General features: G+C 29.3%; 1 protein-coding gene across 1 annotated transcript in view; it reads right to left on the reverse strand.

The window, feature by feature from the left end:
* Window positions 1–231: 231 nt before the first annotated feature.
* The window catches only part of LOC121127720 (uncharacterized), a 36302-nt gene continuing 17820 nt past the window's right edge, over window positions 232–18713 (reverse strand). Inside the window, exons 3-4 of the mRNA XM_040723206.2 lie at window positions 949–1048; window positions 232–687 (exon numbers count right to left, since the gene is read on the reverse strand). Of these exons, the coding sequence (XP_040579140.1) occupies window positions 452–687; window positions 949–1048 (336 nt within the window). The 3' untranslated portion in view covers window positions 232–451. The remainder of the gene's footprint in view (window positions 688–948; window positions 1049–18713) is intronic.

The following is an 18713-nucleotide window of genomic DNA, read 5'->3' on the forward strand; positions in this document are numbered from 1 at the left end:
TACGTATAATCCAATGTGTAATAGTTTTACAAATGACTCCGAGTAATGCCGAATACTGTCGCTAATAATTAATATGAACACTAATATTTTTCAGTTTATCTCTGTATACTTATTTTGAATCTAACCACTCCTAAATATTACAACAATTTTTACGTCTCTTGTTATAGCTGCAATTCCATTATCCCATTAATAAATAGGACACATTGTGCATACTAAATTAATCATAAAAAATAATTTTAAACATTTATTACGCTCTATTTTTAGAAAATAAATATAGTTTATAAATAGGTAATAATATATTTATATGTTTAAGGGTCTGAAGATAGGAAAAGGGATAAGATGGGGGAATGAAGGGGGATTATTATTACTATTGATAGGATAATATTTGTGTCAGGGTAACATTAGGATCATTACAAATAAAGCATGAATAAGGAACATATAATATATGTATTCATTTTAATCTACGCTGCTCTTGATCATCTCCACATTGTGGACATCGTCCATCCGCATATGAAATGGATTCTCCCATAATTATGAGTTTGCAATTCAAACAACTATTGTTTCGTGTTACACCAGAGTTGGAAGCGTTTGCTAAGGGTGAGCGTCGAAGCTCTGACTCCAATAAGGAATGCGATTTTGATATACGTCGGTTTCCACCACCAGGGTTTTTTGTAGTTCCTCCCTTATCTATGAATTAAAGAAGAGCTTTTTAAAAATATGTTAACAGACAATAGAACTCGTGAACAAATTTTTGCCCTTGGATTGAGATACTCTGTTTCCGATTGTTTTTACCTCAAAAAACAGGAAAAGAACTTTATAATCCGACATCTCCGCTTTTGTGAGCAGAACTTTCGGGTTATAATGTTCATTTTCGTATGCTACTCGAGCTTCAGGAGGTAAAAAAAGTTAAAAATTTGTTGACAACTGTAATAATTCAAAGGATCTCACCTTGTCTGGATGGAATGGCATGAATATTACTGCCTTTACTGTCTCGTCGGAATATATTTTCCTCCTCTTCTCCATGATTGATACTATTATCGTCGTACTTCTGTAATGCAAAAAAAGACATCAATACACGGATTATTTAATAGATGATACAATCATAACCTAATATATATATTTAACAAAGTATATCGGTATGAATGTATGAGAAACATTCACTGGGTGCTCTGTATATAGTGCTCCCTGAGACAAATCATAAACATACCTATAACAAAGAAATAGCAAAATAATCGTACTAACTAATGAAATATTGCAAATTTGTAAATATAGCATCCAAAATGCATACAGGAGCACTGTATATAACGCTTCCTGATATAAATCATAGGAATATTTTTTTATAAGAAGTAACAACACGAGCATATTAATGAAAAATTAAAGGCGTGTGCATGTAGCATCGAACATGTAGCACTGTTTCTGTTTGGTTTTGTTATTACTGTCTTATGTACATCCTAATTCAAATGCATTTTCAGTATATGTTAAGATTTGAATAAAATAAAAATTTGTGTGTAAAAATGACTTAACACTCTCAAGCGTTTTGTATTTAGCGTACGGGGATCTGGTCTGTTTCTTTTTATTTGTGAGCATTTGAAAGCCTAAAGTACGCATCAGTCCTCCCATCATATTATTTTTATTTTTTTCAAACTCATATCATTACCATTTTATTCTCGAGGATAGAACCCATATGAATTGATATAAATATTGAGTAGTTACGAGGATTTCTATTAGAGTTATTTTTTATGTCCTTATTTTGGTCAGATGGAGCTGCACTGATTAAGTATAAGTAAACATTATTATAATACAAAATCTCCATCTGACCTAGGAATGATCTTTGAAACCCCTATGCATGGAGTATATTTCCTTCTCTAGGAACGACCGCGACGCGAACCTACGTATTTACATTAAGTTCAAGAAAATAATTTCTCTCGAGAGTGTTGTCCGTTGACCTTCGTCGTTCTATTGTGAGTTTATTTTATATATCGGGTGTAGAAAAAGTAATGAACCCTTCTAAAAGTACAGTTTTGAATAGGTATAGTTAATAAAATCTTAAAATTATGATTATTTTTGGATAGCTTAGTTTCTAAGCCTTTGATTGATGTACATTTTGTCAACAAAAAATATGTATATGTCGTGATGGAGGCAAGAAGATTAATCATAGGCAATTTAATCCGCGCCGGGAGTACAACCTCGGACATCATGAAGGCCTTAAAAGTCAGCAAGCCCATAGCTTGTCGGGTCAGAAATGGCTGATGGAGACAACTTTAAGGACAAGCCAAGGGTACAACACCCACCAAAGTGAAGCCTGAATACATAATGGAGGCATTTCAGGTCAACCCAACGATAAGATGTCGGAGTACATAAAGAAGAAGAAGGGGCATCGGTCTACTATGGGCAAGGTCATCCAAAAGCCTGGAGGAAGGTTACTTAGAATAGTTGAGAGGCCACTCCTGTCCAACATCAAAAAGAACTCCGTTTTCAGCAATGTCAACAACTCTTAAATGATCTAAAGCATAACAATAACATGTAATTTTTTCTCTCTGATAAAAATACCTTTACCGTTGAACCCGTCTAAAACAAGTAAAATGATCCGGTTGTATGCATTGGCAAGGCTGACAATAGTAGCAAGATAGTCACCATGATCAAACATCCGGCCTGTGTGAAGATGATGGAGGTTCCTGTTGGATACGAGTTACTTGCGGCCGACTACTTGATGGTGTTCAAGAAATTTTTTGTCCCAGAGATCACCAAGACAATTAAGAAGTCCAACAAGGCCACGTATGTATTTCAGTAGGACGGACTCCGTCCCATAATGGCAATATTGTACAAGATTGAATGAGTCGCAACATGCACATCTAGTCCAAGAATCTTTGGCCCCCTCACAGCCCAGATCTGAATCCACTGGATTACTCCATTTGTTGGCAAGTTGAGAAGAGGGCCTGCAATGCCCGTCGTTCGAATATTGATACAATGAAGACTTCTGTTAACCAGCAGTGGAGGATCATGAAAAAAGACTATGCTATCAATATGTGCAAGGGATTATGGATGTGTCATTGAGGCTGATGTCGACCAAATTCATAATTAATGTGCATTGTTATAGTAAAAAATATTATGAAATAAAATTTTCTATGTACAACATCATCCTGATCAATTATGAGTATTTTAATGACTACTTAGAGGCATGTCTCAGTACTTTTTCTACAGCCGGTATGTTTGATTCAAAATTTATCTTCTAGCCGTACCCTAATACTCTGAGCAGTTCGAGGTACTACCGCTAGTACAAAATATAGTAATAAAATAAAAGTTCTACTTATTCAATTCATTGAATCATTTTTTTACTGCATCAAACTGCACGTTACTACTGATTATAAAAGATACTTATGAAGAAGGAAAAAAAGAGAACAATAATAAAAGATAAACGGGTTAATGTGCAGATAGAATTCATCCTCTCTATACAGGGAGGGAGTACATTTATTATAGGATTGTTTAAGTTCAATTCCCAATATCATTTGACTACAATTCTAATCCAAAAGAAAAATGTGACCTTATTTGGTCAAAAATAAGAGAGAATAGAAAAATACACTATACATATTCTTTGAGTAGTGAGTATTACTTGCGGATCAGGTGTAACTACTACTTGTTCCATTCTATGGTGAACGTGCTAGGAGGTAAAAAATTGGCCTCAATAGAGGCCTGTGCAAATTGGTTTCTGATTTTTTTTGGCAATAGGAACAAGGGCTTCTACAAAAAGTGCATTATTAAGTTGGGTTATAGTGGGCAACAAGTTATCAAACAGATCAGGGTATACATGGCTTAAATCGGATGACTCTAACACTTATTATAAAGCATTGATATAACACAAAAAATACGAAATTACTTTTTCCCCATCCTATTATAGTTTACCGTTTGATAACTTGTCATTGTATTTTTCAGACTTTATGTCGCAATTTTTTTTTCTTTCTTTTTTTTGTACCTCGGTAAATCTATATTTCCACTTACTATTTTATAAAAAACATTGGTTTTAATTTTTTTAATATATTAAATACAATATTCTTCAATAGTATCGTAAAATCCTTAAGCAATAGTGTTCTTGTGCATCTATATTTAAATAAAATAATTTTTACTTTTGCAGTAATGTAATACCAACTTAAAAAATGTTGGAATGTTGTAGGGATTGTTTCCAGAAGAAACATGTTCTCTCTTTCGATGTTCCACAGTATATACTACCTAAGGTAAGTAAGTTGCTAACCACTCTGTACTACATCCAAAATAATGCATCCTATTGAGCCCTCTGATTATCTCCCCAGACCGTGGCATTAAATCCAACCCTATCTCTTTTCTTCTTTATTTAATCTAAAAATTGATTTCGTTTTGATTTGCCCACTAAAAGCATTCTCAGCCTATTCTTTCATATTATTTTCATGCAATTAAAAAAACTCTCACTAGGGTCAATTTCTCTTCTCTTAAATGCAACTCCCTTTAAAATTATTTCTCTTTCTAAAATCTCATTTGCCGTAAATTCAACATTTTTATTAAGAAAACTTCTCCCAAGAACGATATCTTTATTTTGATAGATGAATACTTTTATTGGTTTAAAAAATATTATTCGAAATTTAAGAAGGAATATTCAAAATTTGAACTTAATTTCAAATCTTCAAAAAGGAAATAAATATAAGAGTCCTGCGAATTTATCTTTGCATGAGGTTCCACTCACACTAAAACTATTTCTGATTGCAAATATCAAAGTGTTTTTCTTATGAATATGATTACTTATCATGAATATGGTCCAGAAATTACGATTGTTGTATTTCCATTGAGTGCCTTATCAAAAAGTTCTTACTTTGTAAGAAAATTTGGGAAGAATTAGCTAAATATCAACTGATTTCGGCTTCTTTCCCCTCCTTTTTTCGGAGGAAATGCTGCTATGGAAGCAAATTTTATTGTATAAATGCATGGATATATAACAACAAATCACAAGGTGCACTATATATCCCTGATGTAACAAGTAATACAAGCATATTTTGATCTACGAAATATGCTTGTATTCGTAGACATGAAATATTGAAAGCTTGTTCTGTTTGTTTTTGTTATTGGTCTCCTTTGTATATCATGAATTATAATTCATGTGCATTTTCAGTATATATTAATATTTGAATAAAAATATAAACAGAGGAAAAGGGATATAAATGATATCATGAAGAAAAGGTTTAAAAAAATATGGGATTCAAAGGAAGAAATGTCTTTGGTGTTAGGAAGGCCATCGTAGAGGTTGTAAAAAAATTCTTGAAGGAGATCTTTCAGGCTTGTGTTAATCCGCCTTAACCACTAAGGATTTGTTAGGAAATTATATTCCACATACCTATATCATTAAAACAAAGCTCATTTATTCTTCGACGTCTAATAACTTCGGGTAATGCCACAGTTTAATAATATATGTAAAATGTTTATTTAAATCGATAACAAAAACAATATTATTATTCAGTTTGGGCTTAAAATTGAACTCAATTTTAAATTTGCAAGTGAGGATGGATGATTTTTTAGGCCTGTAAAGTGGCTGTAGAATGTGTACTGGACTCAGTAACTAATATCATTGAACTAATATTTACAAAGTTTCATCTTAGTCTATCTCATTTTTTTTTTACATTAATTTAAAATAATAGACTGTTTTTTTTTTTTTAAAGAATAAAAGTATAAGCTTAACAACATGAAAGTTTTTCTTGGTATTCAAGAAGAGAGTTTCTCTTTTTAATGAAATTAATAAATTAATTCTTGAGGAGTTTTTTTTCAGTTCCGAAAAATAAGGTAACTCAAAAGTTTATATCCAGTAATATGTACACAGATGGATATGTATGCATATTATTATACAGAAATAAGAAGTATGAAGACCTCTCTTCTCCTTGGAAAACTTCAAACTCTAAAGAAACTTATGAATGCTCCTTATAGCCTACTAATGGTATTTACAAAAGATGAAAGCTTAATATCCCTTCTTTCTTTTAGTGTTTACAAACATTATAAAAATACACGGTCCTATAATATGTCGTTTAATTAGTAAATTTGCCTTCTCCTTACCTTTAGTTCCCTTTTAAGTCTTACATGGTGAATAACTACATCCTACATTACCTTACAATTTTTCCTACATTTAGATCTTACAAATAAGTTTCATCCTCAAATGATCAACATTTTTATATTATTCTCCTAATCCATCATGACAATACGCTTAGAGGCTATGCAAGATTCTGCAATAGAGTAAAGATGTTCTCCTTTTGTGGGGCTATAAATGGTAGGAGATAACCAGACTTATATCCAAATTCTAGGAAGAGCCAGAAGTGTAATGAAATTTTTTGTTGGTCGATTCACTAGCCTCGGAAGACATTTACATTAAAGTTAAAAAAATTGTAGTTTCCAATATTTTTATGAAAACGCAAATTGTGAAATGATCTATGTATATTAAATACAAATGTCTGCGTGTGCGTGTGGGCGTATGTGAGTCCTGAAATCATGGCCAAACCATTTTTCCTAAATTTTTTATGCAATTTCTTAAGGCTCAAGATATGGTAATTGTAACCATTTTTGGCCGGCTCTTAAATAGCACTTTCTAAAAAAGAATTTTTGGACAAGGAAACTAGTATTTCATGTATATATATATATAGCATAAAATTTTAAGAATGATTCTCGATGCATGTTGGTTGATATCTTTGCATACTTTTTCAAAGAAGATTATAAGATTTAGAGAAGAAAAAAGGGAAATTAATATAAAGTATTTTTGACAATAATATGAAAGCGAGCGAACGATATTTTTATTTGAATATTTTTTATTTTTTAAATCATATGATATACTATAATCCTTTAATAACACCGAAGAATTCAAAGTAAATTTTAATTTCTCAATGATCCAGGCAACGCCGGGCAAACCTAATCCATCTCATTATATAAAAAAAAAAACATGCAAAGATAAATACCAACACCAACATACAACAAGAATAATTATTAAAATTTTAAAGTCGTCATTTTTTTTGTTTTATATTAAGCAGAAGAATTCTTAATCAGTTTTAATTTCTTAATGTTCCAGGAAACGCCGAGCAAACCTACTCTAGTTATTATTATTTGGCAAAAGCAATTTCTTTAAATTTTTTGTTATTGCTAGAAAACTCAGCGTTGCTTGGGTCAAGGAAGGAGTAGGAAATGACTTTGACAATTGTCAATATTATTTTTTCTTAATTTTTAGACCGCTTCGGTTGACGATCATTATAATATATGTATTATTAAAAAAAAATGTTGTTTAAACTTTAAATACCATTCTAACATATATGCATAAAATAATCTAGATAAGAAATCCATCTTTTATTTTTGTAAAAGAATTGCAAAATAGAAAATTAGCAGAAGAAAATTATAAAAAAACTATTTTGCACTAATATTCCAAAAACGTATTTTATAGCATTTATTGGCACTGTAAAAGGAAACATAAAAGTACCAAGATTTTTTTTTTACCCCGATAACTGGTTTATTTTTTGAAATATTGCATAATTTTGCCAGAAAATGTTCTGGAAACAGTTTAGATTTAAAATTTCATGTTCAAAATGAATTTTTTTGTGGCATTTCTTCTTAAAGATTAAAAATTGACATTCAATGAAAAAATTGAAACAAATTGAAAAACTATTTTGTAATTGATTTTTATTAAATTTATTAATTATATCAAATTTATATACAAACAAATTTCTGCAAACATTGTATTTTCTAGGAATCCAATATTCAATTAAAAATCCATTTTTTTCACCTAAAAATAATGAAACTATCATTTTCGCTGACTTTTTTTTTTTTGCTTCAAATAATTTTTTTACTCTATGGAGTAATCTTGTAATTAGCAGATTTGTACAAAAATAAAAATAAATGAATATATATTTCACTAAGTATATATGTGGAACATCAACATAAAAACAATATTGAACACAAATGAAGAAAAGGACAAACTCACTGTTTATTTTTTCCATCATATACATATATGAACAATGTAAAATTTACAATGTTATACAACCCACTGATATTTTATAAACATATTTTAGTCAATTATAGGTTTTGTATTCAAATTTTTGGGCTAAGTTCAGTTACTCAAGAATTTTAATTATGATTTATAACCTTTGTTTGATTTAATAAACTTAAATGACCCTGATATGCACCCTTTCAAATAAAATCCATTCATCTTTCATTTTTTATTGTGAAAATTGATTATGACTACTTTAAGTATAATTTGCGATACAACAAAAGGGTTAATATAAATAATTTGTGGACAGAAATTGCAGATAATTTATCAAAAAATACATATGTAATCCATATTAAATGTTGAGAAAAATAATTCCAGTTTTTGTTTTGTGTTAATGGTTAACATATATAGATTCGTCACAATTTTTTATTATTTCAAAACGAATTATTTATGCTGAAAAATTACTATATTAACATTATTTGCAAATCATTATATTAAATCGATCTATATCAATCACAAGAATAGATTCATAAAAAAATAGTCACTGAATCGATACATTCCTATTAATCAATCAATATATTTAAATGATCAAATAAATCATAATTAATAGGCATTAAACTATAGTATGACAATCATATAAAAAGGAAAATTCTGAAATTTAGTGCTGTTAACATAAATTTTAACTTAGGTATTTATAAATCAATGGGTCAAATTTTAGGTCTTGTCATAGATTTATAGTCTTAAGATCACTGTCATTTTTTCTAAATCTAATTTTTATGCAGTATACTTCGGTATATTATTTGATGGAGTTAATAACTGACTCTAGCCGTAAACAATTACGTTAAGATTCAAGCATGATAACTTAACTCTAATACTCAGTTGTGGCTTCATAAATTAATCACAAGAATAACAGGATTGAACACATCTAGGGATGGCTAGGTGAACCATTTAGTTACACTCATTTAGTGATATTTCATTAAATATCTAAAATGTTAGTTGGTTAGTAAATGCTTTGATAAATTTGGTCACACAGGAAATAATATGATCCTTTACATCAAAATAAGAAAATACAAGGGCGACCTTTATTAAACAACCAATAATATTATTTTTTTAACTAAATTTCATCCTAAGCTAATCGGTTGACTTTAATAAAACCAATATCAAATGAAAACTGAATACATAAAAAAAAATATTATTCAATATAATACACCATTTGGTATCAATAACGGCCTCGACTCGACCTTTGAAAAAGGAGCAGGCCTTGAAAACATTCTTATTTGGCAGATTCTGGTATTCCTCCCAGATCCCGGAAACCAGTTTGTAGTTTGTGTTTCGCTCAACTTCTCCCCCCCCCCCAAAAAAAAAAATGCAACTCTATTCCAACTAAAAACCATACGAATCCATTGCTTACACATTAAGGAGTATTCCGTCTCTCTCTCTCTGTCTGTGATAAGATTTGAAATGGAATATTACACTTGTGGCATCAAGATTTCAAGACCCGGAATATTGATTAAATAATCAGAAAGGCATATTTTTTTCAAAAAATCCAAAATCCTAGAAAAAAATAAAATAACCAAGTTATTACCACACCGAAAATCCAAAATCAATTTTTTTAAAAAGTATCCCCGTATTCAGGAACGAAATAATATTACCCGCTGGTATATTTAAAGAAAGAAATTCAAATAAACTTGACCGTCCTGATAATTTGACGAATGTTTAGGAGAAGAGAAGCTTATTAGATCAGCTGCCAGCAACTATGAGATGCAATATATACACAAAAACCTTACTAGCAATGATATATACCTTAATTACTCTTATATCGATCCTCAATTCAACTCTGCAACAAATCGTAGTGACTCTTCGTCTAGTAATTACTTTATACTTATATGTTCTCTATTGAAAAATTATGAGAACAGTCTTGAAAAATTACAAACACATATTCAGATAGCAACTCCTCTTTCATTATTATATTATTTTCACCTATTAGTTATCATAACAGCTTTGAAAAAAAAAAAAAAAAAAATAGCAAAAACAAATGCTCAGATTACCATCCACAAAAAAATCTTGAGAATTTTGATTTAAATTTATACTTTTGTCACTCAATTTCTGCATAAAAAAAATTTAGAAGCAGCCAAGAATATGCTTAGAATTTATAAGTTAATTTTTCCTATATTATTATATTTATTTTATATACATCTATAATTACATACACATACTATAAATTAAATATCACCTTGAATTTCATCAGGTATATTAAATTTATAAGTTATAGTTTAATTAATACATTAATATCAATTGAAAAATGGTTTATGTGCATTATTATAATATAAAAAAATATTAATATTTATACAATTAACTCTAATCAAACGAGACCAATGATCTAGTACCACAACTTCATATTTTTATTTGTCTCTCCTCTCCTAAAGAAGCTTATAATAATTAAATCTCCTATTAAAAATTCTCAGAGATGGAGAATTAGGTCAAGATTAACAAACAACGCTGCTTGATTGGATGTTATTTGTCAAGAATAGTTAGTATAGTATCATTAAAAATGATTATGGTGCTAGTGGTCTGACTCCACTTGAGAAGATTTATAAGCTTATTAATCACACTGGGGTTTTTTTTCTTTATGAGTTTCATAAAATAACCTGGTTTCCCTTGTGTAAATGTATAAGAAAAAATTGTATGTTTATCATTAATTCTATATTTTTGTCCAATCAAAACATATGTACTCCTCCTCATATGATGTAATAAAAAATGAGTTATTTTAGATATATATGTAGTTTTCATAGCTTGTCCTCCATAAATTATGTATACAAAAAAAAATCAATTATTTTATATACGTGTATGTATTCAAGAAAAGCAGAACTTTAATTTGGATTAGTATCTCCATCGTAAATACATACATAAATGCATTAAATATATCCTGTCTAATATCATAAATTGCTTCATTGTCTGTCTAATAAAAGATAGGAAGCATCATCATAGATCATAGCCTACCAAGAGCTTTTAAATATTACTGAATAGAGGTGTGTCTAAAATATTAAACAATGAACAAAAAAGAAAAAAAGAAGTATAGTCTACGTTTTGAATATCCATACTTTAATCTATAGTCTAAAAAAAAGTGATCTCTGGGTTTGTTAAAAAAAATACCGAAAATTAGCATGATAACCGTCACAATTTGATAATTGTTTGAAAACAGAGTATTTTTGCTGTCATAACTTCTCATTAGATAAGTTGCAGTGGGTTATAGTAAAATAACGCCGTGTTATATTCATATTTCGTCATTAGTAGAGTTTACATTTTTGTAAAGAAAAAACTAAGTTTAGAAATTACGAAAGGAAAAATAGTTGTTGCGAGTGCTCTTTTTTTGTTTTTTATTTATTTCCTTAATAGGCAGTCAGTGTATTAACCTTTCCCTCTAAAGTAAGCCTTCTCGCCTATCTATAGAGTAAATTGTTTTAAAATGCATAATAAAATAAATACATACGAATTTAAATATCATCGTGATATTTTTCCTGCACTAACGCCATTTAAAAAAAAGAAGGTTCCCCTCTTTAGACCAGTAATATATTTTTACTTCTTATAAGAGTAATCCATTTTCTCCCCCAAAATCATATAACATGATATTAACAAGAGTCTTAATTCAGTAGTATCGTATGACTCTCTCCCACCTTCTCCACACGCCCTTTTTTCTTTATAAAAATGTCAACAATGTCTAGTAATTAATGTAGGTATATGTAGTTATTTCTACAAAAATATAATTTATTGACTCTTTTTGATGTTATTTGATTAATAGATTTTTAATAATATGTACATATAGTATGTAAAAAAAAAGAATCTAAAATTGACTTCGTAGGCACAACAGTTTGAACAAGAGGAGAAGAGGAGCTTAACTGTCAATTTTTTAGATATTTTTAGTAGCTGCGAGTCGTAAAGAAAGGCAAAAAATAAGGAACAATCCCATTCCGTATCTAGTAAAGACATAACCAATAATTACTCCTATGCCAATAATTTCATCTACTCTGAGCTCAAAAAGGATTTATACTAATAACTCCACAACAAATCACCAGTGTTTCACTTCATCCTTCATGAGGGCACGAAAAAGCGATTACGTTATACTTCAATGTATAACTGGGATGATGAGGAAAAAAAACCGGTTGTTGCGTGTGCTTGTACTTTTTTTTTTTTTTTGTCATTATGGTACTATGAAAATTGCCTGCATGAAAAAAACCTTCTGGAAAGATGCCCTCGGAAAATTGCCGCAAGAAAATTGCACTCAGAGGAAAGTTGCCTACCGGACAATTACCCTCAATGGAAAATCCCTACAGGGAATTTGCTTAATTAGTCACAAACAAAAATACAATTAAAAAAACACGAAATAAAAGTACATGGAAATTATTTTTTTTGATTTCAAGAATGAAACAAACTCCTCCTTCTATTATAACCCAAAAAAAATGGATCTAGAAATTAAAAACGATTGAACTTCGGTCTATGATATAAGACTGCGTTGTAGACCGAAATATTGGACTAAATCGGGGAAAACCGAACAAGAGAAAAAATCGCTCTCGGAACGAGTTTCAACTATAGCCAATATAATTTTACATATCATTGGTGTCTTCAATGGAGAAAGAAAAATACTGAAAGCTCCGAAAATGAGGAAAGTGGATGATAAATATCAGAAATGTAAACGATTAATATATGTAGAGCAAAGGCATATAATAAATATGGTACAATGAAGGACTTTTGTCTCTCTCCCTCAAAACTTATTTCACATTCACTCTATTATGTACTTCTTCTACAATTGAGGTCTGAACTATTAATGTTTTTAGCTAAATGTATATCTATATTAGTTAGTGACACTATTAGTATGTGTAATTTTGTAAGGGAAGGTATATGAATCTCTGCTTGTGCACGTTTTTGTATCTATGTCAATTAGACTGCCACATTTTTAGGATAAAATCCTATTTCACCTTCACTAGTGATAATCAAAAAACTGAATATAGTAAAGTTTGAGACCTCTCAGGTCATTTTTTGCTTGTTAAAAATCGTTTAAATTTGAAAAATGGGGGGTTCCGGTCCTAATTGGTATTTGTAAGCCATTTTTACTGTCCCAAATGATACTATTGAGTCAATAGTTGAACTTTATATATTCTTCAGTATTTAGTTTATTAGTAAAAATATTGTACACATTGTAATTGTGCTCAATGATTAGCGGTTGGTTCCCTTATTTGTAAATATATATAACACAATACAGCAAAATTTAAACCTAGTTGAAATTATATTTGTTTAACAAAAAGAAGAAACATAATCTGTGAGGTCATTAACTTTCAAAAGTCATTAATTCTTTCAAAAGTTTTTGTGTAGGGAGTCAGTGATAATTGATAGAATTATTTAAATAAGGAAAGGGTTACAGTTCAAATCATCCCTCTCTAAGTATGTATGTATATAAAATTGAAAATCTAAGTGAAAGAAAGTAAAGTATGTATGTACACATAACGTACCATTCACACTATGTACATGTCAACACACTTTTTAATAATAATTTCGGTCGATAACATTTACCTCAGTCAACATTGGTGGCAAAGATACATTCAGCAAAAAACAAAACAAAAACCACATTCCTCAAATACTATAATTGTGACGAATAAAAACCTGATAGTGGAATAAGTTATATTGAAAACCGAAAAAAAAAAAATGCAGATAGGGATTATAGTAGCTGTAAGGGCTTCTAAAAAAAGCAGCCTGATAAGCAAGGGTCCTTTTTTAAATAAAATCACCTAGAGGCAAATAAAGGGGGGAGCTAATAAATATAAACTACTTAGGTGAGGTAAAAAAAAAAAAATAAGTGTAAGAGTTACTATGATAGTCCTTATAATATATAAAAACAATAGCTGTTAGCTTAAAAGGTAATCTAATAAAGATGTTAAATTTTTACTTTAATTATGGAAGGTCCTCTTTTAATCCTCCTAGTATTATTTAAGGTCTTGCATTAGACGTTTCACTGTTAATGAACAGAAGAGTTTGTCTAAATACTCAGTTAGTATAATAATTACACTTAATTTCCAATTAAGAGATTTAAAGGTTAAACTGACTATTAATCATTTTAACCTATTTTAAATTCTTACGGCTGCATAGATGCTGGGGCAGTTTTTTCATGCATATCCTCGCAGTATACTATGGCAACAGATGGTACATGCCCTTGAAGTATGACTAGATAGCAAAGTCAAGCGAGTTCATTCAGGACTGTAGGGGGGGGGGCAATTTATCTTTATCCAGATGTGAACCCTGTTGCTGTTTTCATTGCAAAAACTTTGTGTGGTTTTTTCCATATGGGCAGGGTTGCAATCCTGCTGGATGACAACTGCAAAGTCGATTCAGGTATTCTCGAGCTGATCAGAAATCTCTGTGGGAGTTATTTCCGACAAGAGAATTATAGATTGTCTCATTCTGTGGTCATTTTTACGGTACAATGCTGGAAACCAATGATATAATCAACAGTTCCTGATATAATTTCAAACTTTGGAATGGATTTAATCAATTTTGAGTTAAGAGAGTAAACGGGAGATCCCTCATTTCTCTGCAACAACCACTACACTGTACATACGATGTACAATATGACTACCTATTGGCTAAAAAACCAATATACTTATTACATATTCATTTATTCGATATTAATAAATAAATGAATAAATATTTGGGAAATGGTCCTTGCCAACAATTGTATTTACAATAATACCAGGACAAATATATTTACTTTGAGTGTTAGTACAACCATAAATATTTCTTTTGTGTTATAAATAACTTTCACTTTTGTAGGATTTAGATATAGGTATATAGGAGAGTACATTTAATATATGAGTATATTGGTTTGTTTCATAAAGCACATCATTCAAATATTTTAACTTTTCCTTTCTGCCATTACCTTAATAATCCCAGTAGATTAAAGCTTCGTCAGAAGTATTTGTTTTTTTAAACAAAAGTGTTGAATTTTTTGAAATTAAATCGCTTTTTTTTATTAAAAACCATTTTTTTATTATTTTGAAAATCAAAGAAAAAATCAATTTTATTTTACTTTAATAAAAATTTTTGAATTTTTGGTTAGAACCTAAAAAATTTTAGATTCAAAAGAACTCTACCAGTTTTTGCTTATTATTATATTTATAACTATAACTTTTTTCCAATCAGATTTGTAATTTCTCAAAAATTGATTAGGTTGTGTTTACAACACGGGAAAGTCATAAAATAGAAGTTTGTATTTTTTCTGTTTGATGATCCATTGCTCCATTAGCATACAAAGTATTCCGAAGAGTAGTTTATTGATATTTACTCGCTAGTGTTAACCTACTGAGCAAAAAATTACAAAATACATATGCGATTCGTCAATATATAAGCAATCTTGAACAAAAATCAAGGAAATCAGAAAATTCCATTTAATTTGTTTACTACATATATAAATATAGCCCAATATTTCAGAGATATACTTGAGTCAATTACAGGTTTTGTGTTCAATTTGTATGATGAATTAAAATATCCAAGTATTTGAAGCATCTACAAAGGTTTGATAAGAATAATTGTTAGATATAAATTAACGATAATGCGTTGAAGAATACAAATGTAATCAATACTCAATTTTCAGAAAAATCATTCCATTTCACTTTTGTGTTAACCGTCCACATATACTAATAATGTAATACAAACATATAAAAATAGACCACCTCTTCTGGTATATAAGTGAAGAGAGGATCTGTTTAATGAAAAAAAAATTCAAGTTGTACATACAAAATCTCAACATTTACTACACAACGTACATAAATCCATTCATCAAATTTAAGATATGAGAATATACTTTTGATTGCTACGTCTCAAACAATACAATATCAATTTGGGAATTAATCAATCTGATATTTGTACATTCATACATTAAAGAAGACGGGTTTATATTTAATAAAGCCACAATAATCACTATAAAGAGAGGTATGGCGAGCGTTCTTTTAAACTATTTTTTCCCACAAATTAATTATAAATATGTTATGTAAGTTTAAGGAAAGATTACATGGAAAGGTTATCAAAACTTAATTTTCAATCTTGGAAAGATAAAAGTAATTCAATTTTATCTTGTACTTATTTATAAAAGGTTTAGTCTTTTAATATAATGACTCCGCAATTGTTTTCTTTTTTTCAATTACATATTAATTTTTATAAGGAACGCTATAAATATTATCTTATTTTCTTAACCTTCATTTAATTTATTTTTCTTTGCATTTATTTGACATGCCTATGTTTTTAAATTTTAACAAACAAACAGGAAAGAAGAAAACAAAAATACAAAACAAATTAAACTTATAATAATAAAAAACAATTCATTATCCCTTACGTCATAATAAAGATTTTATAAAAGTACTGTTATAAATAATTTAAAATACTCGCGTACAGTTTTGGGATGGTCAAAACTCTTCCAGTGTTTTTTTTTTTCATTCCTTGACCTTAGAAGATATAAAATATACTGTTACTTTTTTGGACAGCTATTGTTGTGTTGTTCCTTATTTAGAACTGAAGACTGCAGTCCCATCTATCTCAGTCCGGTCCGGTACAGAACAATCTTGCACATCAGTTTTAATAACATATAAAGTTCAGTCTTTGATAACGTCATGAAACTTAATCAGTTTTATTACTGGCATTTCTAAATACTGACAGTCTTAAAATCGGTCCTAAGACCGGTTTTAAGACTGGACTGGACTTGCCAGAATAAATAAGGGTCCAGACAACACTAAGGACGGCATTTACTTTTTGACTGTCTGTCACACTAAAAAAGTTCAAAAAGTTATCCCTTCGGAGCTTGTACCCAAAATAATTATCTAAAACCGAAAGTACGTCTATATAAATTCCATTTCAGAGATGAAATTCTTATACAAATTTGTTATTATTTTGTATTATATGTATAGACAAAAGAGAAATCTCTACGTTTGCTTTTATAAAATTTACTTGCCACCACGATAAGTAAACCAATTTTTTTTTTTTTTTTTTTGCAAACCTTAGCAGTTTAATATTATAGGATCCAATAACTTCATGTATTTAAGAATGAAAGGAAAAAACAATAATTCATGTTAGGATCTATAATTTATGATAAAACGCTTATCTTATATCGTATAATGTATGTGGTTAATATTTGTTCTTAATGCATTAAACAAACTGCTTATAAATTACTATTATCGCTGATTTAATTTTTTTTAAAAAGAAGTGAACTCCAATAGATATTATTTTTCCATTATACTACATTCACTTTTTAGAGACTTTTCGCATTAGTGTTAACTAAAATTTAATTGTTTTAAAAAAGTAGATCGAATTTCTCCTATCCCTGATTTTTGATTTATAAAATTTGAGACACATATAACATATTATAACGTTATTGGGAGCATGTCCATCTATAAAATCGTACAAAGTTGTTATCTACTCATATTAGTCTTGTTCGCTATACCAATACTTTAGAGCAACAGGAGTACTGATGTATTTAAAATGGTACTTTACTAAATTGAGATTTATGAAAATCGTAGTTTCATTTATATAGGAAAATATAAAAGTAGGCTTTCATCGAGCGAACCCTATTACAATCAAATTGATAAAAGTAAACATCAATATATTTTATAAAACATTTATGAATTTTATAAATCATATTACTCCTTATTCCATCAGTTGACCGCTATACACATTTTTCAAAAAGTTTTAGAATTTTTTTATCTTTAGATGATTCATATTTCATAAAGAAGTAAACACTACCAACGTTATATATGCTTTTGTGGAGCGAAAATGTATTTAAAATAGCATAAATATAGGGAAAATATTTATAATTATTGTTCATAATGGCATAGATGTTTTTTAATATAACATCCAAAGCGCCAACGACAATCTATTAAATAATGAACAAAAAATAAACCTAATCTCATATCTGTTATGTTTCTTGACACTTTGCCATGCGTAGTCCTGAAAAATAATTTTTATGTTATATACATTAAGGTATTGCAGTAATTTTACAAACTGTTTCTATTATTCCTTTCCCTAAATTAATTTAAGGCACAGTCAGTATATATTAATTGATTTGTTGTCAGAATATGATAAATTGTCAATAAAAAACCCCCTTCATCACTTCTTGGACTTTCTTTCTTCATCATAAACACTTAGAATAATAAATGAACCATAGTTGGGAAATATTTTTCAACTACATATCAACTACATTTTTAAAACACTGGTTTGTTTCATTAATTAAATTTTTCTTCAAATATTTTTTCCTAAAAAAATATAAAGATCTATCATGTTTTTCATTGCTAAAATAATTTAATTTTAGCAATAGGTAACAAAAGAATGCTAAAGACTTTTATAACCTACTTCCCCCTTCCTTCCTTCCCCCTCCCTTCCCTCTCCATGATTAAACATCTTGGATTTTGTATACCCTCCCCTCCCCCCCTCTCATTTATGTAGACGATCTATAATACATCACTTAACAAATTTGTTTTGTTGTGTTTACGTATAGACAATTTTTGCCTGACTATTTTCATAGGTGTTGTTTCATACAGTAAGAGAAACACTAATTTATACTCTTTAAAGTTAAACCCTGCTACAGTCAAAAAACATGCTTTTTACATTGTATAATATTTTAAAAATTGTAATTAAAAAGAAGAAAATAGTTATGAAGTAAACGGAAATCTTTTTAGAATGCCCTAGAAGAAAAAAAAGTAGAAAA

This window comes from Lepeophtheirus salmonis, chromosome 1, assembly GCF_016086655.4.
Source record: "Lepeophtheirus salmonis chromosome 1, UVic_Lsal_1.4, whole genome shotgun sequence".
In the NCBI taxonomy this organism is placed as follows: Eukaryota; Metazoa; Arthropoda; class Copepoda; order Siphonostomatoida; family Caligidae; genus Lepeophtheirus; species Lepeophtheirus salmonis.